Consider the following 12480-nt stretch of genomic DNA (forward strand, 5'->3'; position numbering starts at 1 on the left):
GACGTGGCATGTTCGTACGAACCCTTTGTACGAACAAAAGTAAGAGAAATTTAGGATAAGAATACGAACATGTTCTTACATGAGGCCCAATGTCATTTTTTTGACAGTGTATTTTGGAGATGATGACAGGTTACAGTTCAGACAAAAACACAGAGTCAAAACTAAAAAGCTATAATGTGTGACAATAAATTGATATATTGTATTAGTTTTTATTAGGGGTGCACCGATAAATCAGCCAGCCAATTTATTCAGTTTATTTCAAGCTAGTGAAATAATTATTCAAGATACAGAAGCATGGCACCAGTCCAAATTAAATGCACACAAGACAGAATGTTTGTAATAAGTCTCCACAGAAATATTTTAGCCTTTTAATTTGTTTTAAAATTGCATATCAAGTTTTATTGTTTATATTTAAATGTTTCTCTATATGACCATTTATTGTTTTTGACTTCTGAACAACAATGAATCCATGCTTGTTTTGAAATGGTGATAAATGTTTGTGTTTTTAGATTGTTGAAATCGACTCTTTGGAGCTGGAGTTGCACACGCTGCTGTCCAACCAGACGGAGGCGCTGTTGGCTCAGAGAAGAAAGCGGATTCAGGAGCAGGCAGAGAGCCTGCAGCAGCTCAGCTGTGAGTGGCGACTTTGTGTTGCTGAGGATTAAAAAAACACACAACAGTTAGCAGCTGCTGGATGGATCATTTAGATTAACTGGATGTTGCTTTGCAGACAACACGGATGGGCAGAACGGCAGCTCAGTCAAGGAAACAAATGTATGGAAGTGAGTGAAATAAAAATGCTTCCTGTTTATTTTTATTTTCATTAGCTTGCTGCTGTTCAACATTGTGATGAGGATTGTGGATTTGAGGTTCCAGACTGCTTAAATGTTTAATTTGTGAATATAACTTGCAGCAAAACTGACCTTAGTACAGAGGAGGATGATGAGTCACATAAAGACACAGAACTCTCTCCAGAAGAGGAGCAGATGCAGAAAAGAATCGGTAAAATGGAATTAAATCTGTTTGTTCTTGAGCCTCAGAGTGAAGGTTTTATTTTATCACTGAAGGTTCATCACATTATAAAGTGTGTTAAAATGCCATATGTTGAGCTTTAATTTAAATATAAACTGTATTTATTTAATGTTTGAGAACAACAACCTTAAACTCGATACTTTTTTATTTACGTATGTATTTTAAATGAAATGTCTCTAGGTATTTTCTAATTCCAGTTGTGCGTTATTTTTTTAAATATTTTTTGGCTTTGAGCATTAAAGTCAATCAGTTGATGAACTGGACTGTGGGAGGTCTTGCCGACTTGTCTGACATTCAGTCCTTTGCTCCCTCATCAGCTGACACCCAGCTGAAGGCCCAGGCGGTGTTTTCTGATGTCCAAGACGACTTCTGCGACGTGAAAAAGATTCTGTCTCGCTTTGAAGAATGGAGGCGATCCTACTCCGAGTCCTACCACAATGCCTACATCTCTCTGTGTCTGCCCAAGTTACTGAACCCCATCATTAGACACCAGCTGCTGGGGTGGAACCCTTTAAAAGTAAAAGTTTAAATGTGAACACTCAGAACTCCACACAAAGCTTTTACTTTTTTATTTTATTTTAACGTGTCATGTAAATGTTTGTGTCTCAGGATGTCAGTGGAGACTTTGAAAACCTCCCATGGTTCACGGCAGTGGAGACGTTCTGTCACGGGCACGACCACGAGGAGCTCGAGCACACCGACAGGCAGACGCTCTCTAATGTCATCGAAAAATCCCTCCTCCCCAAAATAACCGGTAACACACACTCTCTTTTCTACCACACATGCTGTGACTTTCACCTGTTCTTGGCCACTCAAATTAAATTACAACACACAGCAGACAAGGGATTGAAAGGAAACCAGGAGCTGATTGAAGCTATCGTTTACAGCAGAGGTTCTCAAACTGGGGTCCGCAAGAGGTATCTTGGGGGTCCTCAAAAATTTTTACTAAAATGTTAATTTGTTTTTTATTTTTAAAAATGCATGGAGAACAATGAACTAATAAAACAAACATAGTAAACTTAATAAAAATATATGTTCCTATGGCATTTAAGGGTTGAAATGACAATAAATTATCTTTTAAAACAGCATGGGGTTTATGATGAGGTCCCTGGAATTTTTTTTCGCTCTTGTAAGGGGTCCCCAAACCCAAATGGCTTGAGAACCCCCGGTTTACAGGACAGAAACAATCAACTGATGATCTTTAAAGGGATCCATGATTAGTTGTAACATTAGACTTTATTTAATAAACATATATTTTAACTGTAAAATAAAGACTAAAAATGCTGTAGGCTGTTTAATTTTTATAATTTTTAAACTAAAAGTTTAAAAATATATTACACGGACGGGGTCATTTTATTTACACGCAAAGCATTCTGGGTAAATGATGATGTGGATAGGTCCTCGGTGTGAGGCTGCTAGCGAGCTATATCCACCCTGAAGGTTAATCTTGGACAATATCTGATGATCGACTCTTTTAAATGAAACCAGAGAGCGTTGACAGAGAGGAGAAGGTAGAAATGACTCAGCCTGGAACTGAAAATATGGATGGAGGACAACAGTTTAGCTTGTTTGTCACGCTAGCGCCAAGGTAATTCATATAAGGCAATATAGTGTGATTGGCTAGTGGGCCTTTTGTGTGTTTGAGTGTGAAAGCTGCGTCTCATCCAGAGAATTGTCTGTTAAATCTCGACAAACCTGAAGATCGGCACTGAGGGCGTCGTCACGTGGAAATGGGGCGTCACATAATTAAAAGTGGGCATCCCAAAACCAAAGAGGGCGTCGGAACGACGTCTCTAGCTAAAAGTCTGTCCTTGGGGCTTTTGCAAAATTCAAGATGGCGTCCAAGATGTCTGTCTGCTTTAGATTTTCCTCATATTTCAGGCTTAAAACAATAAGTCTAAATATATCTTTTTTATGGCATGGAATTCAATTTTTATATAATTTAAAAATATTTAATGAAATCCTTATGCAGTTATACATAGGTCTAAACGCATTACTCCCGGGCTGTGATCAGTTTTCATATCTGTAATTAAATGTAATTAAATTAGAATATTCTTGGATTGTATTAAATACATCAACAAAAAATAATTTCTTCAAAATCCGTTTGTCTTTTTAAAAATTTTTCACTGCGTGTTTCAATATTAGTTCCACTCCTCCTCAACTAACTTTTTTTATACTTTATTTTTGTTATGTTTTTTATACAGAACAGCAATGAGAAAGAAGAAAGAAATAAAACTAACAAGAGTAAAAAAAATAAAAAAGATAATAAAAATAATAATACATTAAAAATAGTCACAACAAGGACATTAAACAGCACTCAGAACAGTGAGGTCACCAAGGGAGGGAGACAGCTACACTTCACAAAAAGATAAAACTGAAACTGACAAATTCTGACAGTCGGGTTACTGTAGATGTAAAGTTTCATGAAAAGTCAAACAGGTGGGAGATTTACCAAGTCATGCAAATCTGCTCTGCACCTAACCCCGGATTTCATTCTTAATAATGATTTACAATACTCAGCTTACTATCGAGTTCCTATATGTAAACCATTTCAACAAGTGTTTTTTGATTTTGTTTTCCTGGAGTCTTAGGGAAAAAGGTTTGCATTTCCATTTCACATATTTCTTCTACTATGGCTAACCAGTCCCTCAATGTCAGTGGGCTCCCACTAAGCCACTTTCTTGTTATTGATTTCTTACTTGCTATTAGTAGTATTTTCAAAAGGTACTTATCCTGAGTGTTGAGTTCACTTGGTAAATTACCCAGATATACAGAAACACAGGAAGGTGGAGTTTGCATGTTCTCCTCGTGCTTGTGTGGGTTTTCTCCGGGTATTTCAGTTCCCTCCCTCAGAACAAGAACATGTACAACAGGTTTCCTTCAGGCCCAGGCCTCTTGCAAAAGAGATCTGTGATCTCAGTGGGATTTGTCTGGTTAAATAAAGATTAACAAACATTTTAATATAAGTGATTAAAATGGCAGTTTGACAGTACTTTAAACTTTGTATTCATGTTGATAACTCATCTTCTGCCAGTGCTATTTTAAACTACAAACGGGTCACTGTGTGTTTGTGCAGCCTTCGTTGAGCAGGTGTGGGACCCCGTGTCCCACCAGCAGTCAGCCTGCCTGTCTGGTGTTTGTCACAGACTGAGGGAGGATTACTCCATCTTTGAGGGAGAGCAGAGTAAACCAGTCAAGGTAACAGTGACACAAGCTAAAATAATTTGTCTACTGCATCTTCCAATGGATTAAATTTTAAGCTACATGACTGATTTATGTGTAAACATGATAAAATAAAAGGATAGTTGAGATAAATTGTATTTCCGGTGTGGGTTTGTGTCATACAGGGCTTACTTGAGGCTGTGGTCTGCAGACTGAGGAGCTGTGTGGATGAAGATGTTTTCATCCCCCTGTATCCTAAAAAGTCTGTATATTTATGTAAATGAAATGTTTTTGAGGTTCTCTGTGTTAATGCATTTATTTTTATTTCTCATCTTTGTAGAATCATACCCATGAAAATGATTCCTCTACTTGATTTGCACAATCATGTCTCTTCACTAAGTGGATGTCATTGGTTTATGGTTTGACTTTGATATATTTTCCTTGTCTATCAAGGTGTTTAGAAGACAGATCATCTCCTCAGCGTCGCTTCAGAGATGAGCAGTTCAGGACGGCTGTAAAAGTACTTAAAATAGTTTAAACTTGTTCATGTCATCGCTGTAAACAAGTGGTGGTGTTTAATTAAGGTCTTGTTGTGTTTCTGTTAGCTGCTAGAAAACATGGGAAAATGGGATCTGCTGCTCCCTGACTCTGTTTTGAAAGAGTTAATGTTGGACAAGCTGCTGAATCGATACCTGATGATCACCCTGTGTAGCCAAACCCTGTCCAGCACGAGTGCTGCTTCTGCGTGCAAAAAGGTATTTCAGTTAGTCCTCGTAAATGTAGGATTTATACATCGTTAGAGCTCAGTAATGAGCTTTATTCTTGTCGGTTTCTTCTCGTAATGTTGCACTTCTTACTCTACAGATCGCAGATTGTTTGCCTCTTTCTTGGTTCAAAGATGAGAGTGTTTGTTTGCCGCAGCTCCAGAATTTCAGGAACTATGTAGTTCAAAAAGTACACAGCCTCTGCAAACAGCAGCCCCCTCAAGATCCAAACACCAGGTAATCAAACCACCACCGTCTCCGTAAAAACTAGATACTACGATTGAAGTAAAGCTACTTGTTCATTTCATTCATGTAATATTTAGTTTTGGATTCAAAATATCTTCAAAACTTCATTTGAGTTCTTATGGACAGAGTTGCACGTAAGCGGTGCGTGGTCAAAAAAGGAAAAAGCGCAGCAGTTGGGACATCATAAAGCTCCCTTGTGTACCTAAGATTGAACCTGATTGTCTGTCTAAACAACAGTTAGCAGGGCTCTAGAGTGTGACCAGATTTCTTAAAAAATAAATAAAATAAAAAAAAATCCAGCTGCACTGGTGTGACTGGATCACAAAGTTAGGTGCTCACAAAGCCTCTAAGGACAGCGGGAACCCTGATATAAGGATTAAACGGATACTGCCTTCAACAAATCAGACGAAGTCCAGAGCCGTTTTATCCAATCAGAGCAGAGCAGGGCGGGACTTTCAGTCAGAGCGGTTTTCAGCAGAGGCAGACTGCAGGTTGAAGCGTGGCTGCAGCGGTCAGTCCTGACATCTCCTCCTGCACTTTGTTCCTGAACTACCAGAGACTTTGGTCTGTAAAACCTGACTTTATATTAAATATATGTTCAGAATGTTGTTATTGAACAGATCTGTCCAACTCTGTGTGAGTGACTAAACTCTCCTCCTGAGAGACTGCTGTATGAGGCTGTCTGTGAGATTCACTGAGTTCTTCTAATTAAACCACATTAACTAACAGAAGCAAAGATGATTCTCTGTTTAACACCCCAGTCAAAAAAATTATATACGGTATATAAAAAAAATAAAAACTTGCCATGTTCTCTAGGTGAATGAGTTTTAAATCTTATTTTATCGTAAAGATCTACAAATTTCCTTCACAATTTTATAAAAAAAACAAGGTTCTTGATGTGCTAAAGTTGTTTATGTTTAGGACCATACTGTAATACAGCTTTTCTGGGATAAATGTAATTTATTAAATGATCAAATACGAAGAATAAATAATTACATGAACTGAAACCATCTAAATAATATTATCTTTTTGAACAAAATAGTCTTAAAAAAGAAATAAGTCTAACAAATAAAACATTTGAATGTTTTAAGTTATTTTGCTCTGTGTGAAAGACATATTTGCTGCTTGGTCTGGAGAGTGTGGAAAGCTGGTTTAACCAAAGCTGAAGATGTAGAAGGTCAAACTACAGGAGCTGTCCATCTGAGGGACATGTTAGTCTAAAAGACATTTAACCATGAAATGTTCAGTTTGTGATGTTTATATGACATACACCCAGCCCCTCGGCCACTTAGGTAGTTTAAAAAATTTATGTAGAGTAAAAGAATAAAATAAAAACTTGTTGGACTGATTTGGCATGACGCCCTGAGACGTTGCAGCTGATAGGAGTTATAAAACAGAACAGGGGGACGTTAGATGACCTATAGATAAATGAGTGAGCACCAAGCAACCACCCAGGTTCTCCCCTGAGAACCACACCAAAAATTTTATGTGCAGCCGTTTATAGATAAAAGCAGAGGTGAAATAAATATTTAAATCTGCAGCTACTTTACATTAAATAAACATTACTGTAAAAAAAAATAGTATAGGTCCTCTGGACGGGTTCTTCTCTAATGAAACGTTTCGTCTCTCCTCCAAGAGACTTCTTCAGTCTGAGAGTTTCAGGCAAAATTCAGGCTTTTAAGCCCTGCCTCCATGTGACTGATACTCGCATCACATGGCTATCGTTGACACCTAATTAACACTTATTGTTAACAGGGGGTGGAGTGATACTGGCAATAGCAGCACTGTAGGAGGGGGACAACTGAAAACGGAGGCCTCCACCTCTGTTTAATGATGGACGGTCTTTCTTCACAAAAATGGCTTCTTTTACTCCTCTCTCAAACCAACGTTCCTCTCTATCAAGAATGAGAACATCCTCATCTCTGAAAGAGTGACCGCTGGCCTGTAAATGAGTGAAAACTGCAGAGTTCTGGTCTACATCTAATGGCCAGAACTCTGCAGTGTCAATGATAGCCATGTGATGTATCAGTCAACATGGAGGCAGGGCTTAAAAGCCTGAATTTTGCCTGAAACTCAGACTGAAGAAGTCTCTTGGAGGAGAGACGAAACGTTTCATTAGAGAAGAACCCGTCCAGAAGACCTATGCAATTTTTTTCTTTTTGATTTTTTGCCTGGATTACTGAGATGCATCGGGACATTTTAAACATTAGTTTTTATCCATTCTCCGTCTGCTGCAGGTCGGCTGTGACTGAAGATCTGAAGGTTCTGAGTAGAATCAGATGCTACGACTCGATCGTGGCTTTAACAGAGAAATACAAATATGAAGATGTTGTCTACGCTCACCAGCTGCTGAACCAAGAGGAAGATTGAACAAGAAACACAAAGGATCAGACCAAACAGAGTCACATGTCAGAGGGGGAACAAAATTATCTTTTCTTATTGGGATGGAAAACTCTTCAGAATTTTAATCAGCATTTGTTTGCTGTTCTGTATAAATGATTATATATTTTTATGAATAAATGAGTTCATTTAATTGTTGGGTTTACTCATTTTAAAGTAAAATATAAAATAGGGAATAGTAAAAGTTCTAGCTAAAAAATTGTTCTGAAGTCACAGACGAGGGATTTTCATATTTTAGAGCCTTGTGTTGACTTAAGTTTTATAACCGTTATCAGTGCCTGGTGGCAGGAAATGGATTTTGTGTTTAAAGGTCAATGAATTAACCATTTCACAACATGCCATGTCATTTCAGTGGTAAATATTTTATGGCGAAATCCTAAAGCCTCAAATGTTTTGATGTTAAGAACTTGACAAAAGTTTAGAATATGCAAGTTTACATAACACTTTTAAACTATTAAAAGCTGACTGTCAACCAAAGTAACTATTTTGGTCCTGCTATCACTTTAAAATTTAAACATTGTGAAATAATTTTTACAGTACAACATTTGAAAATAAGTAGAAACATTGATATATTTGCAATTTAATTTTAGAAAAATGCAAGACAAAATAATACATTTTTCAGATTTGGCTTTTATTTGAGGCTGACACAAAGCTAATAAAACTAGATCCCAGAACATGCACAAAATGCTTCAACGTGAACAGGTACGGATTGACATCAGCTGTAGATAAAACAACTCTAGTCTATAAAGTTTAATCTGCTGTTTAGTACACAAGGAACAACAGGCATTTTAAAAGCCATTCAAAAAGGAGGTATGACCAAACAGTATTCAAAAAAAATACTTGCTGTGAAAAAGCAGCTTTTGTCCTCTACAGATTGTGATTTAACCCACGGAAATGAAACAAAACAGAGACCAGAGACATTTTTCCTGAAGTCACATCTGATAATATTTGGCATGTATTATTATTATTTTATTATTTTAAACTGTAGTACTGCTTAAATCGCCCACTGAAACATAAAGCTTCAGTCCATAAGAAGTGACTAATGAGCTGAAATGTAAATCCCTTATATTCAAATATCTGCTTTTTGGAAAAATAAAATATCTGAATGAAAAAATCTGAACACATTCCCCTTAACATCGTGTTGAAAAAATAAAATACAGAAAGCAAAAACCAGCAGTTATGTCAAAAGCTTGAACAACATGAAGGAAAATAGTTTTTTCTGTATTTTGTGTGCAGAGTAAACAACGATGAGCTGTTTTTTAAAAACAATCTTGTACAACTCCCAAGTTCTGTTCGGAGGCATGAGGTGAACCAAATCTGGTTGAGAATTTAGTTTTTGGTTTGTTGGCAAGAATTATGTAGTTACTCACTACGCTAAAAGATTAAATGATGAAAACAGAATGAAAAAACAGTTTTCTGATGTCAATGTGGCTTTTACGTTTTACAAATATCTCTTTTTTTAACTTCTCAGTTGTTATAGTTATTAGTGCTCACAAAAACCTGGAATACAGCAGCAGGAAGGGGACGAACTTTAGATGACAGAAAAGCGGATGCCGTGTTTATTGAGGCGGTCGACCAGTGTAGTTTTTGCAAAAGCAGCTCCTGGAGTGTAAACTCCTCCCCTAGAAATCATGAAGACAAAATTAACGAACAAAATAAAAGTTAATTTCAAACTCAAGTCTCAAATATTTCATCAAACACTGAGAAACTTTAATGTGGTAAATATTAAGTTGTGTACTACTGATTTTAAATTAAAGATTTTGAACATTTAATTCACAGCATTACATGCCAATATAAGGATATCAACCACATGTCAAACTCAAGGCCTGCAGACCAAATGTGGCCTCTTTACTGCATTTTATGTGGCCCTCGAGAGCTTTAAAGATGTATTAATGTCTTTAAAAAAGCACATGTTGCTTCAAATCCAGCACTGACCATAAACTGCATCTTTCCACAATGCATGTTTATTAACTTACCCACTAGGTGCACAAGGTTTGAAAGTAGCTGGCAACTGGTGAAATTTGCCATGTAAAATCTATTTAGCTACATTTTCACCAGCTACTTTTGCTGCAGCCAAGTTTTACAGGGAAGTGGGAATTTCCCACATAAAAGTGATGAATTTTACTGGAACTGTGTGAACTAACCTCTTGGGCAAAGCTGCAGGTTCATAGAGAATGGTCAGAGCGGCCTGTACCATGGCAATGGGAGTGGCCACGTAGCCACACTCTGAATGATAAGAAAAACAATAAAATAAAAACGACAGCAATAAACTTTTTGACGCTACAACTTTTGATCCGACTTACCTGGTCCCTGAACTAGTGTACGGATCTTGGCGTTGGGTTTGCCCTGAGAGGGGTCCTGGTCCTCTGTGTAACCCTGGCCATAGAAGGAAAACTGGAAGGATGAACCCTCCATCTAACAGACAAATGAACACAAATAATTAGAAAACAATTTTTATTACATTTTAAACAATAAGTGTGTGACACCAACATTTTTATTTTTTTAATCCCATCAGTATTTCACCTGTTTTCTGGTTGGTCCAGCTTTCGAGAAGAATCCATAGGAGAAAAACTCTGGGTACTGAAGAAAAGACACAAATGAGCATCCAGTTGTTTCAAAATACAGGATGTGTGTGTGTGTGCACGTGTGTGTGTGCTGCACTGATGAGCATGTGGTCAAAACATTCATATATGGTGCATTATTTACCTTGATGAGCAGGTTGCGTCCAAAACTGAACTTGACTAAGAACCAGAAAATCATGGCAGCAAACATCATCTTGATCAAGTTCCCCACACCTCCAACTCCAGCATATGCTCCATACTGGACCTGGGATTAAAATTAGCAGGACGTAAAAGACTGTTCATCTTTATCTGATAAACAAAACTGGTGAATTGTAATAGATTAAGCCACACACTACCAAAATAAAAATAAAAAAACATTTTAGCCAGAAGAAATGAATGGGATTTCGATCGTCACCAATCTGAACACTGACCGGTGTGGCCCGATGTTCCTCTGCCAGGAAGCGTTGTGTTCTTTTCACAACAGCCGGATCAGAACCCATGAAGGGTATAGCATACTGCTGGATCTCATTACTGTAGAACAGCGCTCCTCTATAGACAAACACACATGCTCAAAAAGAATGCAGGACAGAATTTTTTTTTTAATATTTGTCATCATTTTCATTAGTTTTCTTGAAAGGACTGCCTGTACACAACATTATTTATGTTTGGCATTTCTGTGGGTCCGACTTAAAATAAATAGAATGTTTGGTCTTTAAAACTGTCAAATATGCAAAGTGTATTAAACCCCTTATGATTAATTAGGAAAAAAAGCAGACAGTGACTTCCTTCTGACAACTTTTGCTTAAAACTATACTTGAAGACCAAAATAAAATGTGGTTAAGAAAAGAGTAGTAGTTAATGCCTTTTCCCACCTTGACACATGCAATCTGGAAACATGTATTTTAACCAGTGTTGAATAAAGTACCTCAAAGTGATACTTGAGTAAAAAGTACAAGTATCTTATAAAAATACTTTGGTAAAAGTTAAAGTCTTCTCTAAAAATATTACTTGAGTAAAAGTCTTAAAGTATCTGATATTTTTTGTACTTAAGTATCAAAAGTAAATTTGACACAAAATCTACTTGAATGATATATATTTATACTTCTCATCCAACCACAACTAAATTCACTCTGTCCAGGAGACACAGTTTATTAGGATAATATTTTTTAAGTAATAACTCAGATTAAAATAGGAGTAACGACTTTCTACATCTAAACTTTTTAAAAAATGTAGAGTAGAAAGTACAGATAATTGTGTAAAAATGTAATGAGTAAAAGTAAAAAGTACACTGAAAAATAATTACTGAAGTAAAGTACAGATAACCAAAATTTCTACTTAAGTACAGTAACAAAGTATTTGTACTTAGTTACTTTATAACTCAGATTTTAACAGATTTGAGGTGGGATGTTGAGGAAAATAAAAACAATTTTGTGTGTTTTGTACCTGTGTTTCAGCTTTGAGCCAACACTGGGGAGGGGTTTGTGATTAAACTTCTTCCGAAGACCGCGGAGATTTGAGCGGTCGGCAAGACCGTAGATGGCCGACTGCCACGTACCATCATGGATATGTCCACCCTGACGGCAGATGTGAACCATAAATATTTACAGTAAATACATGCATGTACAGTGGTGTGAAAAACTCTTAGCCCCTTTCTTAATTTCTTATTCTTTTCCATGTTTGTCACTTAAATGTTTCAGATCACCAAACACATTTAAATATTAGACAACGATAACACAAGTAAACACAAAATGCAGCTCATAAATGAAGGAATTTATTAAGGAAAAAACAAATCTAAACCTACAGGGTCCTGTGTGAAACCACCTGTGGTTTATCACATCTTTGGAAAGCTGAGTTTAATTTCCCCTAGTCACACCCAGAACTGATTACTGCCACACCCGTTCTCAACCAAGAAACCATAAAACCTGCCTGACAAAGTACAGTAGATTAGATTTGATTAGGAAATTTATTCATTTAATTAAAAACACAACTTCACATACAAAATAAATAAATAAATAAAAAACACCAAATAAAATAAAATGAAAGGCGGCAAAAAGAAGAAAAAAATCTTACAGTATCTGCCCCTATTTTCAAAAAAATCTAAAGATCCTGTAATCTAGACACCATGTTAAGATCCAAAGAAACGTAGGAACCAATGACAAATAAAGAAATTGAGATCTCTGTCTGGAAAAGGTTTTAAATCCATTTTAAAGCTTTGGCACTCCAGCAAACCACGAGAGTCAATGGGCCTCATGCAGGAACATGTTCGTATTCTTATCCTAAATTTCTCTTACTTTTGTTCGTACAAAGGGTTCGTA

The 12480-nt window shown here is 36.8% G+C and overlaps 2 protein-coding genes across 2 annotated transcripts in view; one reads left to right on the forward strand and one right to left on the reverse strand.

Moving 5' to 3' along the window:
- Positions 1-7737, forward strand: part of gcfc2 (GC-rich sequence DNA-binding factor 2) — a gene marked incomplete at its 5' end in the record, with an annotated part of 19936 nt that extends 12199 nt beyond the window's left edge. Inside the window, 11 exon segments of the mRNA XM_014017191.1 lie at positions 510-633; positions 731-782; positions 914-1002; positions 1350-1549; positions 1642-1786; positions 4109-4230; positions 4380-4456; positions 4648-4714; positions 4800-4949; positions 5059-5195; positions 7442-7737. Coding sequence (XP_013872645.1) covers positions 510-633; positions 731-782; positions 914-1002; positions 1350-1549; positions 1642-1786; positions 4109-4230; positions 4380-4456; positions 4648-4714; positions 4800-4949; positions 5059-5195; positions 7442-7574 — 1296 coding nt within the window.
- A 477-nt stretch (positions 7738-8214) lies between these two features.
- Positions 8215-12480, reverse strand: part of LOC106523677 (saccharopine dehydrogenase-like oxidoreductase) — a 13917-nt gene continuing 9651 nt past the window's right edge. Inside the window, exons 6-12 of the mRNA XM_014017193.1 lie at positions 11609-11739; positions 10597-10714; positions 10311-10430; positions 10128-10184; positions 9908-10019; positions 9749-9830; positions 8215-9226 (exon numbers count right to left, since the gene is read on the reverse strand). Coding sequence (XP_013872647.1) covers positions 9136-9226; positions 9749-9830; positions 9908-10019; positions 10128-10184; positions 10311-10430; positions 10597-10714; positions 11609-11739 — 711 coding nt within the window. The 3' untranslated portion in view covers positions 8215-9135. The remainder of the gene's footprint in view (positions 9227-9748; positions 9831-9907; positions 10020-10127; positions 10185-10310; positions 10431-10596; positions 10715-11608; positions 11740-12480) is intronic.

The sequence above is a fragment of the Austrofundulus limnaeus genome, unplaced genomic scaffold (assembly GCF_001266775.1).
Source record: "Austrofundulus limnaeus strain Quisiro unplaced genomic scaffold, Austrofundulus_limnaeus-1.0 Scaffold163, whole genome shotgun sequence".
Lineage (NCBI taxonomy): Eukaryota > Metazoa > Chordata > Actinopteri > Cyprinodontiformes > Rivulidae > Austrofundulus > Austrofundulus limnaeus.